At 39.1% G+C, this 21,157-nt stretch overlaps 1 protein-coding gene across 1 annotated transcript in view; it reads left to right on the top strand.

Moving 5' to 3' along the window:
- The first annotated feature begins 2,987 nt into the window (after positions 1 to 2,987).
- RLF (RLF zinc finger) overlaps positions 2,988 to 21,157 on the top strand; it is an 80,123-nt gene continuing 61,953 nt past the window's right edge. Inside the window, 1 exon segment of the mRNA XM_070368202.1 lies at positions 2,988 to 3,240. Coding sequence (XP_070224303.1) covers positions 3,004 to 3,240 — 237 coding nt within the window. The 5' untranslated portion in view covers positions 2,988 to 3,003.

The raw sequence follows: 21,157 nt of genomic DNA on the forward strand, positions 1-21,157 counted from the left end.
GTTCATGTACTGCTGAAGCCTGGCTTGGAGAATTCTGAGCATTACATTACTAGTGTGTGAGATGTGTGCAATTGTGCAGTACTTTGAGCATTCTTTGGCATTGCCTTTCTTTGGGATTGGAATGAAAACTGACCTTTTCCAGTCCTGTGGCCACTGCTGAGTTTTCCAAATTTGCTGGCATATTGAGTGCAGCACTTTCACAGCATCATCTTTTAGGGTTCGAAATAGCTCCACTGGAATTCCATCACCTCCACCAGCTTTGTTCATAGGGATGCTTCCTAAGGCCCACTTGACTTCACATTCCAGGATGTCTGGCTCTAGGTCAGTGATCACACCATCGTAATTATCTGGGTCGTGAAGATCTTTTTTGTACAGTTCTTCTGTGTATTCTTGCCACCTCTTCTTAATATCTTCTGCTTCTGTTAGGTCCATACCATTTCTGTCCTTTATTGAGCCCATTTTTGCATGAAATGTTGCCTTGGTATCTCTAATTTTCTTGAAGAGATCTCTAGTCTTTCCCATTCTATTGTTTTCCTCCATTTCTTTGCACTGATCACTGAGGAAGGCTTTCTTATCTCTCCTTGTTATACTTTGGAATTCTGCATTCAGATGGGTATAACTTTCCTATTTTCCATTGCTTTTTGCTTCTCTTCTTTTCACAGCTATTTGTAAGGCCTCCCCAGACAGCCATTTTGCTTTCATCAGGCACTCTGTCTATCAGATCTAGTCCCTTAAATCTATTTTTCACTTCTACTGTGTAATTGTTAGGGATTTGATTTAGGTCATACCTGAATGGTCTAGTGGTTTTCCCTACTTTCTTCAATTTAAGTCTGAATTTGGCAATAAGGAATTCATGATCTGAGCCACAGTCAGCTCCTGGTCTTTTCTTTTTTTTTTTTTTTTGCTGACTGTATAGAGCTTCTCCATCTTTGACTGCAAAGAATATAATCAATCTGATTTCTGTGTTGACCATTTGGTGATATCCATATGTAGAGTCTTCTCTTGTGTTGTTGGAAGAGGGTGTTTGCTATGACCAGTGTGTTCTCTTGGCAAAACTCTATTAGCCTTTGTCCTGCTTCATTCTGTACTCCAAGACCAAATTTGCCTGTTACTCCAGGTGTTTCTTGACTTCTTACTTTTGCATTCCAGTCCCCTATCATGAAAAGGACATCTTTTTTGAGTGTTAGTTCAAGAAGGTCTTGTAAGTCTTCATAGAAGCATTCAACTTCAGCTTCTTCACAATTACTGGTTGGGGCATAGACTTGGATTACCATGATATTGAATGGTTTGCCTTAGAAAAGAACAGAAAATTACCTAGCACATATTAAATCTCAATGAATATCAATGATGATGATTACTATTATTATTAGGAATTGCTGGCTTACAGGACATGTGCATCTTTAATTATTACACATTCTTCTAAATGATGTATCAATTTATACTATCAGCAGCATGTAAGTTCCCTTTTCCTAATTCCTAACACATGGTTCTAATTTAAAACTGCCAATCTGATGAGTATGGAATTGTTAGGTAGGTAGAATAGGGAAAAGGAGTCCAAAATGGCGGTGGCTAAAAGACAAGGAAGGTCCGAGGACCAGAGTGAAGACTTCAGGCAGAACAAACAGAACAAACAGCACTCCTGGCTAAGCCCAATTTGCATAGGGCATGCCCAGGTGGAGGAAAAAACATATAAAAGGAGGAGCCAAAGCGCTTTCTCTCGGACTCTCTCTCCCGCGTTCGTGCGCTCGCGCTCTCTCTCTCAGTCTCTCTCTCTTCCCACGCACTCCTCCACTCTCTTCTCTTCAGGCTGTAACACTGATTTGCCCAAGAGCTGTGGCACGGTTTGTCCAAGACCCAAGAGCTGTGACACGCCAAGGGCTCTAATGTCCGTTGCTCCAAATTTTTGTTGTGACGAGACAAAGAACCGAGGAACATACACTCACATGACGGATATTAATTCTTTAATGTTTATAAATGTAACGAATATTGTCTAGTCTTTGGGTTGTCATCATGCACCAACTTTTTAAACTTGTTACTGCAGAATCAACAGTTTTAATCTAATAATATCTTCCCTTATGGTTTGTGCTTTTTGGATCTTAAGAAATTCTTCTCTATTTTGATATCATATTTATATTTCCTTTACTCCATCCAGTGTTTATTTTTAGATATGGTTTGAGGTAAAAATCCATTTTTTTTTTCTTTTGGAAAAAAATGTTCCAGCGCCATTTATTGAAAAGTTCATCCTTTAGCTGCTGCTGCTAAGTCGCATCAGTTGTGTCCAACTCTGTGCAACCCCATAGACTGCAGCCCACCAGGCTCCCCCGTCCCTGGGATTCTCCAGGCAAGAACGCTGGAGTGGGTTGCCATTTCCTTCTTCAATGCATGAAAGTGAAAAGTGAAAGTGAAGTCGCTCAGTCGTGTCTGACTTTTAGCGACCCCATGGACTGCAGCCTACCAGGCTCCTCCGTCCATGGGATTTTCCAGGCAAGAGTACTGGAGTGGGTTGCCATTGCCTTCTCCGCATCCTTTAGCTACTGACGTGTAATGCCCTCTGTATTATAAACCACGTTCCCATGGGGTAGTCTTCATTTCAACCTCACAACCTCCACAACCTTGCTTATTATTATTATTTTCTACTTGGGATGCTTTCCTTTAAAAAGGCTCTTCTGGCTACATCTCTCTCGTTCTTCAGATCGCAGCTCAAACGTCATTCTTTCATAGATAGATTATGTCTACATGTATGTCCCATTTCAGTGACCCCGTAACTCCAAAAGTAATGGAAGGACGGCAGTGGACAGGAACTTCTGGTTAGTTGTTGCCAGGCGGTTGCCAGGGAGCCTGTAGAGGAGGCCGCGGAGGGGAGGAGCGTCCAGAGTTCCAATGACGGAATCCAGCGGGCGCCTGAGTCGCCCCTGAGTGCGTCAGCACGCGCGGTCGGCCGGGGGCGGGGCCAGGTCTGAGTCACGTGGCTTGGTTGCCTACGCGCTGCTGGGCCGTGGGAAGATGGCGGACGGAAAGGGAGACGCCGCCGCCACCGCCGGGGCTGGGGCTGAGGCTCCGGTGGGAGCCGGAGCCGGAGACGGAACCGAGACTGAGTCCATGGCTCGGGGCCATAGTCCCGCATCTCCGGCGCCGGTAGCCTCCGGATTGCGACCCTGTCTGTGGCAGCTGGAGACAGAACTGAGGGAGCAGGAGGTGTCGGAGGTCTCATCTTTGAACTACTGTCGGAGCTTCTGCCAGGTGAGGGGCGGACTGGCTGGCTGAGGGCGGCGGGGCGGGGAGACCAGGGGAAGAGGCCCCGGATCCGTTGCTGCTGCCGGGGCTGGACTGAAAGGCGCCACCTCCGTGTCTTGCCGCGCCCCCGGGGCCGGGAAGGCCCAGTTCGAAAGCCCAACCGCTGGCCCCCCTCCGCCAAGTGCCCGACTTTGGCCACCGCCAGGGAGGGTAGCGCTGGGTCAGACTGAGAGCTGGGAGGGCGCCGGCGGCTCCCTAGAAGGGCCGTGCCCTGTCGTCGTTGCCTGTCCCCCAGCCGGGTGGTTGGAGCGCCATTGCCTCTTGAAAGATTGATTGCTCCTTTCTGCCAGGAGATCCTTTTTTGAGTGCAGATGTCCAAATTGGAATGCCTGGATTTTCCTAAATAATTCGGAGATATATGTTGGGGCCAGAGACTTATCTTTGGAGTCAATGTCTTTTGGGCCCCTCAAAGGTATGACAGTTGGCTTTGAAAGGCGTCTAGGGCTTTCTGTTTAGGGATGGTGGAGCTGGTTGGTTGTTTGGTTTTGGCTGCCTTGGGGGGAGGGTATTAAAGCTGTTCTTTCGCCTTTTCTATGTTCTTTGGAGAATTGTGCTGCCAGAAATGAGGCTCTTAATCCTTGCAATGGTTATTCGGGTCTTTGAGTAGAAGAGGATTGGGAAAGATGTGGAGTGTGGTCTGTTTTGGCAGTTCTATGACCATTTCTGTGCCATAGTGGGTCCTAACCTATGATTATATATTTCTTGGTATGCTGAGTTTTCTTTCCATGATCACGTCGCGATTTTTCTTTGTAAATTTGAAGATGCACCATGATTATTTCTTCCTCTGCTTGTTCTAATCAGGTTTTGGAAGCACCCCTCTGCTTCTCACCTGGTGCACCTTAAAGAATGCAAAATAATCGTAGTGTGTTGGCACTTGGGCTCTTAATGAGTAGTTGGGCGTGCAGAATAAATTGCGGTGTGCCAAAGTTATTATTTTGAGGGACAATTTGCTCTGTTGGTCCGGAGGAGAATCAAAAATTGACTTGATTGATTGCTTTTCTCCCTCCTCTCTGCTGAGCCAGAAGCGCTTCTCCTCTTGAATATATTTTGTCCTTGCCAATGAATCTTTTCCATGCATTGTATCACTCGTTTGTCTACAACCTGCAGCCTTTACCCTGAACTGTGAAGTACTAAGGTGTCCTCGGCATTTTCACTCTCAATGAACATTCTTACTATACAGATTTACAAACTTTTACTGACTCCATAGAATGGTGCCAAACACTTTGCCAAGTGCTGAGGAAACATGAATCAGACAGCATTTACCCTTGATGAGTTTACCATTTGGAGGAGGTAGTAGAAATAACAGTATTGCTGATGTAGTTTTGGTGATGATGGAAGAGGATACCTTGTACAAAGGGGGGGCGGGGCTCATGGGACATCTTTTGGGAAGACAGTCCACTAGTAAAAATAAACGTAAAGGTTAACTGCAGACTGTAATACATATCAATACGTAGAAGTAACTGGGAGAGGCCAATTTAGATGGAGTGGCCTGAGAAGGCCCTGTGCCTGAAGGGTTGAAAATGAGTCTTGTTAAGTATCGGAAAAGGAGGTGGCATTGTAGTGTTAATGGTGAAGAGAAGGAAAACAGTGCTTTGGGAGAAGAGGGAACTAATTGGACCAGGATTAGTGAGGAGGAGAGCAGAAGAACTGTTGGTTTGGGATAAGCCTTCTAAGCTTTCGTAGTCTTCTTGGAAGGATAGCAGGAATGGATATAACCAAATTGAAGCTTGTCAGAGAATAACACACACACACACACACACACACACATTGCTTTAAGTCTAGTACTGGCGGATTTGATTTTGACTGATTTTTTAATGTATTGTCTTTGCAACACTTAAGATGCGAGGACACAGAAGAATTTTTAAAAGAAAATATTTTTGTAATTTTTTTTTAGTGAATTTTTTTTTTTTTTTTGGTCTGAAATTTTCTTGAAACAGTTTTTTACACTAATAAAGTAAAAGTATCAGTGACAATATGTAGTAATAGAAAGCACATTGGATTGGGAGTTATTTGGATCTTAATTGTGACTCTACTGCTTACTTGCTTTAGCTAATAACCTTGGGCAAAATGTGACTGTGAGATTATGTTTTGTTTTCTGACCTTTATCTGCTTGTAATGCTTTATACAAATAGAGCAGAAAGTTTATTTTCAATTCTTCACAATATTTGTCACATTATTTTGGCACATTTTTTCCCATAGCCCAGTCAACTTAGGGTGTCCTTTCTTATCAGATACAGAATGTTTTTTTAATTTTGTGATGAAGTAGGATAATTTCACCATCCAAATTTGGTTGAATAGCTTTTGGTTTCACATTGGAAAGGCAGAGTCAGATTTTTTTCACCTACTGACTGTGTGTGTGCCTGACATTGCACTTAGTGCTGGGAATAGGGACCTGTCCTGCAGGGAGTACCTAATGAATGTGTAAAGAGAAGTAGTGATGTTAGATTATCATAAAGGCCTCATCTGTGCTCTCGGGGATGCTTAACTGCCACAAAAGGTATTTTTATCATGTGTTTAAGTTAGAGATATTGTCTTAGGGACTTAGAGTGCCCAAAGTAGAACCTGCAACAGGCTGGGACCATATTCCCTCTAGCTTTTGCAGCACTTAAAAGAAATGGCTCTGTCTTTGGAATTGCACCAAATCAAGAAATAAACTAGCATATGAAAGGATAGAGAAGCTTGTTTCATTCTGGGCATGTTTTCAATTTTCAGAAGTTTGTAAAGATGATCAAAATGAAACTTCATAAGTAATAGTTACTAAGAAAATGATTTTTAGATGAAGTCGTAGTCAGTGAAAATTTGTATTCAGTGACAGTTGGATGTGGATTTTTCTTTCCCCTTTCCTTCAGTTCCTTTTCTAAAAACATTGTCTGCCAGACATTGTGGATAAAATTAACTCTAGAAAACAGTCTTTCTTTGTTCTGCTGAAAAATTGATGATATCCTCTCAGGTTCTTACTATGTTTTGGGAACCCAGATTCCTGAAGTTTTCCAACTGGTTGGTGTATTTGTAACACAGATTTTGAAGACTTTTACAGTAGACTTCATTTACAAAATTGACATTATTGAGTGAATGATTATACTTTGAGAGTATTGGGCAGTATACTGCCCAATATATATCAATCAAAGTATATTGATTATACTTTGAGAGTAGCTTTATGAGTAATCCTTGTTTATGAGACACTTCCAGTTTTGGACTAACAGTGACTTTGTAGATTTTTAAATGTTAACTCGGTGAGTATTGAATATATTTCAGTTTTCCCTAGATTAGTGATTGGGTCCAAAGGCCTAAGTCAGATTGCCATTCTATAACATCTTTACCGTTTAAACTAGCTGTGTGACCTTGGGTCATGTTAATTTTCTTTAAACCGAAGTTTCTCATTTGCAAATGTAATAATAGTACTTACTGTTCTCTATGTAAATACATTGTTGTGTGGACTAGATAAAACAATCTCTATAAAAAGCCAATGGCTCTAAAACTGAGTTATCCGGATTTCTTGGGATGAGAAGTCTTAACAGCCTTGCCCCCAGCTTACTTTTCAGCCAGTCCCACCACCCCAGTTCTACTCTTACTCAGAATTGCTGTACTTGGATGCCATGGACCAAGTATGGGAGCTCAGTTACTCTGTGACTAAAATTGTGCCTACAAGTTTTTAGGTGCATTATTTTGGAAAGATGATCTTAATTGTCATTGGATTCATCAGATCCAAAACACACCTTAGGCCTTCAGTAAGTATTTCCCAGGTGACTGATCTACAAAGGATGGCATTACTACTTTAACAAGAACTCAGCTCATCAAGCATTTTTAGGTCTTTCCCTTTCTTTGTGCTGTGAAAAGTGAAAGTGACAGTCCCTTGGTCCTTTCCAACTCTTTGTGACCCCATGGACTGTACAGTCCATGGAATTCTCCAGGCCAGAATACTGGAGTGCTTAGCCTTTCCCTTTATCAGCTGAACCACAGGGGAAGCCTAAAAATACTGGAATGGGTAGCCTATCCCTTCCCGTTGGATCTTCCCGACCCAGGAATCGAACCAGGGTCTCCTGCATTGCAGGCGGTTCTTTACCAACCAAGCTATCAGGGAAGCCCCCTCATCGTGCTGTTCTATCCTTTCTCACATTTTCTGCATGGCTGACTTTCCTTCTCTAGGGCCCTGTGCAAATGTCACCTTATCTGTGACGCTTTCTTTGATTTTAATAGATTTCCTTTTAGTTGTTTGCTTTCTTTTGACACTTTGCATATACCTGTTGTTCAGTCGCTCAGTTGTGTCCAACTTTTTGCAACCCTGCGGACTGCAGCACACCAGGCTTCCCTGTCCTTCACCATCTTCCAGAGCTTGCTCAAACTCAGGTCCATTGAGTCAGTGATGCCATCCAACCATCTAGTCCTCTGTCGTCCCCTTCTCCTCCTCCCTTCTATCTTTCCCAGCATCCAGGTCTTTTCTAATGAGTGGGCCCTTTGCATCAGGTGGCCAAAGTATTGGAGCTGCAGCTTCAGCATCAGTCCTTCCAATGAATATTCAGGGTTGATTTCCTTTAGGATGGACTGGTTTGACCTCCTTGCTGTCCAAGGGACTCTCGAGTCTTCCCCAACACCACAGTTTGAAAGCATCAGTTGTGCGCTGAGCCTTCTTTATGGTCCAGCTCTCACATCCATACATGACCACTGAAAAAACCATAGCTTTGACTAGACAGACTTTTGTCGGCAAAGTAATGTCTCTGCTTTTTAATATGCTATCTAGGTTCGTCATAGCTTTCCTTCCAAGGAGCAAGTGTCTTTTTATTTCGTGGCTGCAGTCACCATCTGCAGTGATTTTTGGAGCCCAAGAAAATAAAGTCTGTCACTGTTTCCTTTGTTTCCCCATCTATTTGCCATGAAGTGATTGGACCAGATGCCATATTCTTAGTTCTTTGAATGTTGAGTTTTAAGCCAGCTTTTCCACTCTCTTCTTTTACCTTCATCAATAAGCTCTTTAATTCCTCTTTACTTTCTGCCGTAAGGGTGGTGTCATCAGCATATCTGAGGTTATTGATATTTCTCCCGGCAATCTTGATTCTGGCTTGCATATACCTGTTTGGTTTTAACTCTTTTTCTTGCTGTCATGGTCTTAGTTCAGGCTTCATAATGTCCTTTTACATCTCTTCACTAATCTTCCTTGCCTTCCAAGTGACCTTACCTACAGTCCATTTTGGTGTTCCTTCTAAATTATAAACATGATCTTGTTGGTCACTGTATTCACTAAAATTCTTTTTTTTTTTTTTTTTTGCCCCAAAGCCAAAATAAAATTCGCACTTATTAACCTGGCAAGGAAAGCTTTTTAGGATCTGGACTGTTCCACCCCTTACACCCAACTCTCTCTCTCTCTTTTTTTGTCTATCTTCACCTCAGTGTTCATTTCTAAGTCTGCTTGATTAATCCTAGGGTCCTCCCTTAACTCATCTGCTTATCTGTCCTTGAATACCTAGCTCAAGTAATAAGCTTTTTCAAACATTTTCTGATTTCATTAGATAGAATGAGGTGACTCTTCCCCTTAGAATATGTACTCCAGTAGCATCTTGTACATCAGCATGGTACCTGAATTTTTTTTTCCATGTTTATTTCTTGTATTGACTAGTAAGCCAATAAGTCTTTGTTTTATTCTTGGTACCTAGAAATTAATACAATGCCTGGCCCACAGAACTAATTTGTTGAATAAATTTTGTAGGAACACCTAATGTAAAATCTGGTATGTTAAAAGGCAGATTTACCACAGGAAATTACTGTGAAGAAACAGGATAGGCGATTTTAGAGACATTACTTGTCAATTTGGCTTACATTCATATTAAGGTACAGATTTACATGTGTGAAATGAGGGCTAGAGTTGATGGAGGGGGCAAATAGGAGACATGATGTAGTATTGAGTAAGATGCTAGGGCTTCCCAGATGGCTCAGTGGTAAAGTATATGCCTGCCAATGCAGGAGACTCAGGAGACTCGGGTTTGATCCCTGGGTTAGGAAGATCCCCTGGAGTATGAAACGGCAGCCCATCCCAGTATTCTTGCCTGGAAAATCCCATGGACAGAGGAGCTTGGCGGGCTGCGGTCCATGGGGTCGCAAAGAGTCAGACAGGACTGAGCACACATGACTTGGAGATGCTGAGATAGCAAGGATCAGTCTTCCAAACTCCTTGAGGTTGGTGGCCATGAAGACTCTTGAGCAATATCTTTTTATTTTTGCTTCTTTCAATTATTTAAAGGATTTTTATTAAATGCATTAGCTTTTCTTCTTGTGCTGGCTTCTCTTGGGGGATATCTATATAGGAACTAGAGAACAATTAGTTATAATCAGAAAAGCTAGTTTTTCAGTGCATGTAACCAAAACATTATTGTAAATGTGATCTGTGAAGCAGTGGGAGCTTTAGGTGCCGTCGTTTACTGCGGTACCACCTAGTCTCTTATACTGTGGCCTCTAGTGACTTCTGTGCCTACCAGTGGATCATGCTCTCCTGAACCACGTTAGTAAAAAATCTAAATAGAAAACATCACTTATTTCAAGACTGCAAAGGCATTCGCAGACCAAAAAATATTTGTTTTCATTCTGTTCTAGACGCCTGTCGCCTGTCCCAGAGGTCTCCATTGACTGTCTTATCTGAAGTAGCTCATCCCCATCCTCTTTTGACTCCTTAACACTTCTTTATAGTTCTTTGAATCACTGACTACTGTCTGATACGTCTCTTTGTCTGTATGCCCACTTGGACTGTAAGCAGCATGAGGGTGTTGATTGTTTTGTTTACCCCTACCTATATTAGTCCCTGGCCTTTAGTAGCTACTCAGTCAGTATTTGTTGATCCTTTGTCTCCTTCCTTCCATAAATCCTTGACTAGACTTCTTGAGAGTAACAAGTGAGTTTTAACCTATCTTAATCAAGAAATAAGAACTTTTTTTGGTCAAGAAGGTCATGCTGCTTCCAGTAGGGATCAGGTCTTACTGTTCTTGTATTTTGATTAACTAAAAGTAGAATCTCGTTTTAATTTTGTTTACATTTTCTAAGAACTTCCCCTGGTTTCTTATATTCCACAAACATTTAAAGTAATGAATTTTTCAGCAAGGTTTATTTAGATTGAAGTATTTATTTTGGATATGATTGACACCATATTAGAAAACCCAAACATAGATTGCAAGTTGATATAAAAAAATAGATTCCTGAAACTTTCATTGCTGACATAGGCCAACATGGAAACCATGTGAAAAAATAGATATTTAATTTGTTGAGCATCTTTTTGTGTGCCAGGCACTTGGGTAAGTGGTGGTATTTTCCTTTTACAGATAGAAAACTGAGACTCAGGGAAATTATGTAACTTTCCCAAGATCACACAGCTGTGGTGAAGTCTGACTCCAGAGCCTGTGCTGTTCTTTTTTAATCAGCATTTCCTAAATTATGCTTGCTCCATGAAATACATGTATTCATAAGTACTTCATGAAATAAGGATTCTGTGTTTATGTAAGTTGGGATGATGTTTGGAGAAATGCTTTTTTAAAAAATAGAAGACACACTGTGATGCCTAGAAAGACATTTAAGTTTAGTATAACATTTGCTAAGATAAGGCTGTCTATAAAACATTTTGCCATGTTCTAAACCTTGTATCAGCCCCCAAATCACATGTCTTGCTTTCATTCAGTTCAGTTCAGTCGCTCAGTTGTGTCCGACTTTGCGACCCCATGAATCACAGCATGCCAGGCCTCTTTCATTATAGTAAAGCAAATCACTATGGTGAATAGTTGATTGCCTTATGTTTCTGCACACCACTGAGTTTTGATTTCTTGGTTTCAGCCTAAACGACTGTGAGCTTTGTATAAAAAAAATTTCCCTCCAAAGTTTTTGTAGTTTTTAGATTATACTTATTGTCCCCAAATGAACAATATTTTAATGTATTATAACTTTTTTGGAAATTGAGAATGAATTGCAGTTTATTCATCTAGGTTTTCCTGTATTTCTGCAGCACAGCTAGCTTGGAAACTATTAATACTGATGTATTTATCTGTTTCTCCTCACTTTTGTGCTATACTGATTTCTCAATGTGTTTTTTCGAGGCCTTTTCTTGTCCTTTTTTGGGGGGGATCTAGTAGCTGATTGTGCTGACATTTATTTGGTTTTAAAGTATTTTTACTCCCAAAGAGATAACCTGAGTGTGCCACATTAGCCAGAACAGTAATGCCTTTTAATATGGACACTTGTAAGAATTACTGCCAGGTATGATAGAATAAATGACTTAGCTTGGGAATTGTATTTTTATGATGAATGATTGTATAAAATAGGTGTATTTTAATTTGTGATTTCATTTTCTTTTTTCATGTATATGTATATTTATATGTTTAAGGTATATAAGATATTTTAAGGTAATAAAACTGAATACTTATTTTTTGTTTTTTGTGACTCCAGACTGATGCATGCTCTTTCTAGAAGTTTAAGACAAGACATATAAATGCATAAAGCAGAAAGTGAAAGTACCATGCAGTCTCACTGTTTAACTCATAAACACATTCTAATTGTAAAAAAGTAGAATAATGTAAAAGAAAAGAAAGTAAAGATGAAAGCTATCACAAACCTCTATATCTCAGTGCTACATTTTCTTTAGATAACAGTTTGGGAATTAAAAGTTACAATACACTAAAATATTTTTCATTTTCATCATTCATTCATATACTTACAGAATTTTTTTGTATGATATGTACTGTCTTTAAAAAATAGTGTCCAAAAAAAAAAATAGTGTCAAGTTTATATACTAAAACTTGCTTATTTCATTTAATGTAGATATCTTTTCATGTGGAAGACATGCATATTGACTATATTAAAAAAATAACTTCTTGGTATTCCATTGAAAACTGCATCAATTTTAAATTGTGCAGGTAGCAAAACCGTCAACACTTAAAAAAAAATTATTCGTTTGACTGTGCTGAGTCGTAGTTGTGACATCTTGATATCTTTAGTTGTAGCATGTGGGATCTAGTTCTCTGACCAGGGATCGGACCCAGACCCCCTGCATTGGAACGTGGAGTCTTAGCCACAGGACCATCAGGGAAGTCCTAATACTCTTAATTGAAAAAAATTTTTTAACTATAAAAGCAATGCTCATGGCAGAGTATATAAAGTTACAGAAAAGTTTAAGGGAAAAGTAAAAGCCCTCTTCTGCCTTCAGTTCCTCCAGTCACTTGGCAGAGAAGTTAACAGTGTCTCGTGTATTTTCAAAAATGAAAATATACACTCTTCCGAAATTTGCATTTTAATTTACTATATTGAGGACAATTTTCTGTATCAGGACAATTTTCTCTATCAGTACCCCACAATTAAGTCATTTGTGTTCTTTTTTGTTGTTATCACAAATAATATTGAAGTGAATAACCTTAAACATTAAGCACCAGTTATTTAAATCCATATCAGGAATTTCTGGAATTGAAATTACAATACTGGACTAAAGAGAATGTTTTTTAAAATTTTGATAGATACTGGCCTTGCCATTTCTGATACTACTGAACTTATTAATACTTGCCCATCTGGTTGTGGCAGATAATTGCTATTACACTATTAAGTTAACAACATTTGTGTATTTTTTCATGTGTATTAGGTATTTACTTTTTCCCCCTGTGAGATTTGTCTTTACTTTTTAAACATGCCTCTATTTGAAAATGTTATTAGTTAAAAGTCATTAAAATTTGATTGTGTCTAATTATTCAGTGTGACCTTGTAACCTTAGGATTCCATGCTGTTTGAGATTCTCAAGAAGCAGAACATACTGTAGAGTTAGTTGTGGCCTAACCTGAGGCCGTTGCAATGTATGATACAATTTAGTGATTTTTGTGAGAGATTTGTCAGTGTACTCATTTCCAACAAACATTTATTGATCATTTCTATTTGGGGGAGATTTGGGAATCTTTAGAAAGACTAATTCATAGCTGAATCAATGGAAAGACCCTCATGCTTTTCATTAGCTAACTTTTTTTCTGTGTTGTTATCTTTATACATTTTCAAATAAAGTTCCACTGAATGAATGTATTACCTTGAGCCAAATCAGTTTGTTATGGGGCTTCAAATTGCTACTTAAATGAGATGACCTTTTAGATGTGATTCTCCTTCAAAAGTAAATAATTCTATTGGGAAACATTTGCTAAAGATTATTTTTCTAAGTCATCTCCAAACATTTGCCTTGTGCATCCTTATTGAAATAAATGAATATTAAAATTTTTAAAGCAATACCAATATATAAAGTACAAGCAAACACAGAAGTATAAAAAGGGTGAGGTTTTAAAAACTAATTTGAATAAAAGTTTCAATATTGAACTTCCGTGGTGGTGCTTATGTAAGAATGCACCTGCCAGGGCACGGGACACAGGTTTGATCCCTGATCTGGGAAGATTTCACATGCCGAGGAGCAAGTAAGCCCATGGACCACAACTGTTGAACCTAGATTCTAGAGCTTTCGAGCCACAACTGCTGATGCTGTGTGCCACAACTGCCAAAGGCCACACACCTAGAGCCTGTACTCTGAAGCAGGAGAAGCCACCCCAGTGAGAAGTCCACATACCACAACAGAGACCAGCCCCTTGCTCGCTGCAACTAGAGAAAGCTCACATGCAGCAACGAAGGCATAGTGCAACTAAACAAAAGGTTCCATATTATATTTCTGCCCCTTGATGGGTTATCATTTATCCCTCTAGGGTAGATGGCCGTCCCAGTGGAAGCTACTCGACTAATTTGAGCTGAAATTGTTTACATTCGTTGTTATGCTCACTATCCTTATTTGGCTCTTCCTTCATAGTGAAATCTTGATTCTGATGTTTAAAGGACTTGGTTAATGAGAATGTTAAACCTAAGACAGATTATCCCATGAAGTTCTAAAAGTAAGTATGGGTAAAACATCATGTTTGGTCAGTCATGTTTTATCGTCTAATGAAATGGAGAACATACACAGGAACGTACATTTGAAGTTAAGAGGTTTCATTTTAAATCCTCATTCCGATCCTTTTGTGACCTTAAACTTTGCTGTGCCTCTGTATTCCTGTCTATAAAATAGGGAGTAATTAAAAAGTCCCTGATGCTGGGAAAGATTGAGGGCCGTCATATCCCTACATAATTACTGGAAAAACTATAGCTTTGACTATACAGACCTTTGTCTGCAAAGTGATGCCTCTGCTTTTGAATATACTGTCTAGGTTTGTCATAGCTTTTCTTCCAAGGAGCAGGCGTCTTTTAATTTCATGGCTGAAGTCACCATCCACAGTGATTTTGGGGCCAAGAAAATAAAATCTGACACTGTTTCCACTTTTTCCTCATCTGTTTGCCATGAAGTGATGCAGTGAGAATTTGAAATTAAATCTCCTTAGTTTGAATTTGTTTTGGTATATAGGCATATTAATCAAAGATATGTATCTGAAAAACTGTCTTAATCAAACTTCAAAAATAAGTTGTCAGTTATATTTAAAATGAATAGCCAACAAGGACCCGCTGTATAGCACAGGGAATTCTGCTCAGTGTTATGTGGCAGCCTGGATAGGAGGGGAGTTGGAGGGAGAATGGGTACATCTATATGTATGGCTGAGTCTCTTTGGTGTCCACCTGAAACTATCACAACATTGCTAATCTGTGATACTCCAATATGCTGCTGCTGCTGCTGCTGCTGCTAAGTCGCTTCAGTCGTGTCCAAGTCTGTGCAGCCCCAAAGACGGCAGCCCACCAGGCTACCCCGTCCCTGGGATTCTCCAGGCAAGAACACTGGAGTGGGTTGCCATTTCCTTCTCCAATGCATGAAAGTGAAAAGTGAAAGTGAAGTCGCTCAGTCGTGTCCAACTCTTAGTGACCTCATGGACTGCAGCCTACCAGGCTCCTCTGTCCATGGGATTTTCCAGGCAAGAGTACTGGAGTGGGGTGCCATTGCCTTCTCCACTCCAATATAAAGTAAAATATTTTTTTAAAAATTGTAAAAAAAAAATAAGTTAGATCTTTAATAACTTGGCAAAGAATCAAAAAGCAAATCATTGTAAAATACCTGCTACGTTCTATTCAGGGTTCTGGTCTACAGTGAGCTTATTGTCTAGTGGAGAAGATAAATATTAAACATTTTTTCCTATTGCATTTGCTTATTGTTACAGTAGACCAGTAGTCAGTGTTTGATGGTCATATGTATTTATCCACCTTCCAACTAGTTTGTCCTTAGGTAACAGGAAAGTAAGTAAAACAATTTCCTTGCCTAACTATTATGCAATAATTTAAAACATAAATGTTTTGAGTAAACAGCATTATCTCGCCTTCCAGTTGGTGTAGACCATAGAAATGAATTTCCATGCCACTTTTCTATAATCATCTTCATTGCCAAACAAAATTTGAAGCAAGTGTATGAGAAGAGAAAAAAACCCACTAATTTAAGGGAAAGCAGGAATGTCAGAAATCCATCTTGAAATGGATGAGGGCTTTTTTATTTTAGGTTTGAAAATGCCAAAAAAACAAGTACCCCTTGAACATCCCAGAGCTATAAAATATTTGAGCTCAGGAGATTATTACAAAGAATCAGAAAGCTTTTGTTTATGTATATAAGGCGTATGTACCAAGACATACCAAATTGTATTTATCAGGGTTATTTGGCCATAGAGAGTAGGAATAGAGTTAGGTGGAACACAGGAGTGATCTTTTACTTCTTTATGGCATAGAGAACTTTAAAGTAGTAGGACTATGTGTGAATTTTCCTTTTTGGTGTATTTCAGGGTTTTTTTTTTCAAATTTAAACAGGCAAAAAGGGATACTCTTTCTATCCCCTTCTGATATCTATGTCAGAAGCTTTCTCTATCTCCTTTGTACTTAATAAAACTTAAAAAAAAAAAAAATACAGGCAAAAAGATAGTGCTGTATGTATTGATTTGAAAGGTTATCCAGGATCTGTTGTTTTTTATAAAAAATGTTAGAAAACTATAATATACTATTTTATAAAGCAGTGATAAATGGAAAAAGTTTGAAACACAGTTACTAAAGTGTTATCATTTGTTGCATTTCAGTGAAGAATAAGTGGAACATTCCCTTTGTATTTCTTGTGTTTTTGTATGGTTTGTACTTATGCCACCCTTTTAAATTAATTTTCATTTTATCATATGTTGTTTCAGTACTTGTCTTTGCTTTTTTCCCTTGTTAGATCCTGTTTTCTGGCCCTCATGCCTTTGACTTGCTATACTCCCCTATTTGGGGGGTGAGTTACTCTCCAGTAGTTCCTGAGGAGGTTTCCCCTCTCTTTTGGGTTAGTTAAGCTGGGTATAGGAATCTAGGTTGAAAATCAGTTTTGCGCAAAATTTTGAAGGATATGCTACTTTCCAAAACAAGTATTTCCAGCGTACAAGTAGTAAAGTGCATAATGCTAAAATAAACACAACCTCAGAAATAATTGAAGCTACCTGTGTATGCCGTGTCAGAGATTGTCTACCTCCCATCCTGGTTTTGTCATCCTGGTTTTGCTATTTAATGTTTCTCTGGCATCTCTTTACTTTGTGAATTTTAATATAATGTATAGTATTATTTCTTATGTTTTCCAGCTTTGCTTAAATGATGCACTATATAACACTAGTGGTAAAGAACTCACCTGCCAATGCAGGAGGTGTAAGAGATGTGGGTTTGGTCCCTGGATTGGGAAGATCCCCTGGAGGAGGGCATGGCAACCAACTAGTATTCTTGGCCTGGAGAATCCCATGGACAGAGGAACCTAGCAGGCTACAGTCCACAGGGTCACAAAGAGTCATACTGAAGTGACTTAGCACGAAGGCATGGACATGCATTCTTCTGAAGCTCTTTGAATACTAAGAGTTATATAGTTATATGTATACTTTTTGGTATATATAGTTTTGATAACATTCATTTTTTGATACATTCATGATGTAGTATTTCATTATGTAAACATGTCACAGTTCATTCTTTTATTAATGGATTTGGAGGCATTTACATTAACTGCTGGGGTAGACATCTTTTCTTTGTATATTTATATATGGATGCAAGAATTTCTTTCAGGGTATATGCTTTTGAGTGGAATTCCTGGGTTCATACATAGGCCTATCTTCAACTATAATAAATACTTCCAAGTTATTCTCCACAGTACTTGTAGCAGTTTATGCAGTTATCAGTGTTTGAAAGTTACTATAGGCCTGTATTCTTGCTGATACTTGGTGTAGTCAGACAGTTTAATTTTAGCCATTCTGGTGGGTGGACTGTGCTATATTATTGTGGGTTTTTGTTTTTCTCATGTGAAGAGTTGCTTATCTTTTTGGTTACATTTATTGCTATTCAGATTTCCTCTTTTGCGAGTTATCTTTTCCCATTTTCTGCTTATTTTTCATTTGGATTGTCTTTTTCTTAACAGGTTTTATGAAAGTATATTCTAGACGTGAATTGTATGTTGGTCATTATGTCAGAATTATATTGTCTTCGGTTTATCTTTTCACTTTTTGTATTACCTTTATGTGCAGAATTTTTACATTTTATTGCAGTGAAAATAGTAAATCTGACAATTAAAATGTAAAACTTATTAAAATTTTTTTAATGGTTTTGTACATTTTGTGGACCATTGTCTTTTCTTAAAAATAGCTTTACTGAGGTATAATTGATATACAGTAAACCTCTCATATTTAAAACTTGATAAGCTTTGGCATATTTTTATACCCATGAAACCACAGTCAAAATAATGAATATACCCATCACTCCTAGAACTTGCTTTCTACTCCCATTGTATTTCCTCTTTCTTACTTTCCTTCCATAATAACTTTCCATCCTCACTCAGTTACGCTGCTTTCTCTATAGATTAGATTATAGATTATATTCCATTTTTAGAATTTTGCATAAAAACCCTATACAGTCTCTTTTTGTGTTTTTTCAGCCAGTATAATTATTTTGAAATTCTTTTATGTTGTATATATTAATAATTAATTCCTTTTATTGCTGAGTATTCTTTGTATGGCTTTATTATGATTTGTTTGTCCATTCACCTGTTGGCCATTCAGCTTGTTTCCAGTTTCTGGCTAATACAAACAAAGCTGTTATGAACATTCATGTATAAGTCTTTGTGTGAACAAATGCTTTCTCTTTCTCTTGGGTAAATGAATGGCTGGGTCACGTGTCAGGTTTTTCAGAGTAGTATCGTTTTACATTCCTAACAACAATGTATGAGAGTTCTAGTTTTCCACTTCCTGATCAGCACATGGCGTAGCCAGTCTTTTTCTTATAGTTTTAGCCATCCTAAAATTAGTGGCAGCTCATTGTGGTTCTTATTTGTATTTCCCTAGTGACTTTTGTTGGGTGTCTTTTCACCTGCTTATTTACCAACCATATATCTTCTTTGGAAATGTATCTTTTCAACTCATTTGCCGACTTGAAAAAATTGGATTGTTTTCGTGTTGTTGAGTTTCGAGAGGAGTGTGTGTGTGTTTCTGGACCCAAGCCCTTTATTTAATATATTCTTGTTTTTTGCTTTTTTAAATGTTGTGGCTTAGATGGCAAAGGGTAGACAGATTGGAGGTGGTGATTTGTATCACCTTTAAGTTACACACATTCTGTCACTGGTTCACTTGGTATCTCTGGAGGGAACACCCTTGACTGTGATACAGATTCCACTGTGCTGAGGGTGGGCATGAAGAGAGCCTGAGGTGCTCACTACCAGCTCAGGGAGAGCAGATCATGACAAGGATGAACTGAGGCAAAATGACATAGTGTCAGCCACACGCTGTGGACAGAACTGTTGGTAAACTCACACAAGACACTATCAAGAACTTCAAGGGAAAACTGGGTGAGACATTAACAGGAAAGAGAAGGCCTACATTACTAGATGGCCCCAGGAGCAGCCAAGCCATGGCTTGTTGGCATGTATTTTCCTAGGCTGTGGCTTGTCTTTTTACTCTCTTAACAGTGTCTTTTGGAGAAGGCAATGGCACCCCACTCCAGTACTCTTGCCTGGAAAATCCCATGGACAGAGGAGCCTGGTAGGCTGCAGTCCATGGGGTCGTGAAGAGTCAGACACGACTGAATGACTTCAGTTTCACCTTTCATTTTCATGCATTAGAGAAGGAAATGGCAACCCACTCCAGTGTTCTTGCCTGAAGAATCCCAGAGACGGCGGAGCCTGGTGGGCTGCTGTCTATGGGGTCGCAGAGTCGGACGTGACTTAAGTGACTTAGCAGCAGCAGCAACAGTGTCTTTTGAAGAACACATGTTCTTAATTTTGACAAAGTTCAGTTTATCAACTTGTTCTTTTATTGATAGTTTTCATGTTATATCTGAGAATCTGCCTAAGAGCACAAAGATGTTCTGTGTTCTCTTCTGTGTTATTGTTTTAGGTTTTACATTTAGATCTATGATCCATTTGGAGTTACTTTTTGTATGTTGTGTGAGTGATGGATGGAAGTTCTTTTTTAAAAAGATAGGAGCATCTAAATGTCCCAGCAGCGTTTGTTGAAAAGACTGCTTTCCCACTGAATTGAGAAATCTCCTTTGCACTTGGCTGAAAATCAATTAGCCATATGTATGTAGGTCTATTTCAGGACTTTATTCTGTTCCATTGTTCTATTTGTATACCTTGATGCCATTACCACACTCTTGTGTTGCTTTTTTCAAACAGAAAATACAATATTGTGAAAGTATATTGCACACAGATAGGAAGTAGAATGGTGGTTGCCAGGGGGTGGAGGGAAGGGGGGATGGGGAGTTACTGTTTAATCGGATCAGTTTCAGTTTTGTAAGATGGAACAAGTTGTGTGGATGGATGTTGATGGTGGTAGCACAGCAGTGTAAATATACTTAATATCATAGAACTGTTCGCTTAAAAATGATTAAGATGGTAAATTTTGTTACGTGTGTTTTGCCATAGGTTTTTTGTTTGTTTGTTATGTTTTTACGCTATATTGCACATTGTCTAGTGCAAAATGAGTACTCAGTTATTTCAGTTGAATGTTTTAAAAAAAATCAAGACCCACTGTTAGCTGGCAAATAATGGAGGTAGAAGTTTGACTCCCCAACTGAAAGGCATTTTTATTTCACTGTTTTACATAGCTGCCTCAGAATTGTAATCTTCCCCAGTGATAAAGCTCAGATTTTAAAATTTCGTATTCAAGAAGTATCCTAGATCTCTTTAGTAGTAGTGACTTACTAAAACAGAAATGGGAAATATTTGAATTTATCGTCCTCTCTTTCCCCACTCTTCCTGTTCATGCTCACCCACTTCTGTTTCTTGAAAATTGCTCTTCTTAAATCTCAAGACATAAAGTTAACTTTTTTGGGTATTTTTTTACATTGTGGTAAAGTATGCATAATATAAAATTTGCCATTTTAGCTATTTTTAAGCATACATTTCTGTGGTATTAAGTATATTATGTTGTTATGCAACCATCACCGCCATTCATCTCCAAAACATTTTCATCTTCTCAAACTGAACCTCTGAACTCATCAGACACTAATTTCCCATTCCTCCCTGTTTCTTGCCTCTGGTAACCACCATTCTATACTTTTTGTCTATGAATTTGACATAAGTGGAAACATATGTCACTTTGTGGCTTGCTTATTTTGCTGAGCATGAGGACTTTAAGATTATTGACTTTGTAGCACATGGAGAAGGCAGTGGCACCTCACTCCAGTACTCTTGCCTGGAAAATCCCATGGACGGAGGAGCCTGGAAGGCTGCAGTCCATGGGGTTGCGAAGAGTCGGACTCGGACACGACTGAGCAACTTCACTTTCACTTTTTACTTTCATGCATTGAAGAAGGAAATGGCAACCCACTCCAGTGTTCTTGCCTGGAGAATCCCAGGGATGGGGGAGCCTGGTGGGCTGCCGTCTTTGGGGTCGCACAGAGTCGGACACGACTGAAGCGACTTAGC

This window comes from Bos mutus, chromosome 3 (genome assembly GCF_027580195.1).
Source record: "Bos mutus isolate GX-2022 chromosome 3, NWIPB_WYAK_1.1, whole genome shotgun sequence".
In the NCBI taxonomy this organism is placed as follows: domain Eukaryota; kingdom Metazoa; phylum Chordata; class Mammalia; order Artiodactyla; family Bovidae; genus Bos; species Bos mutus.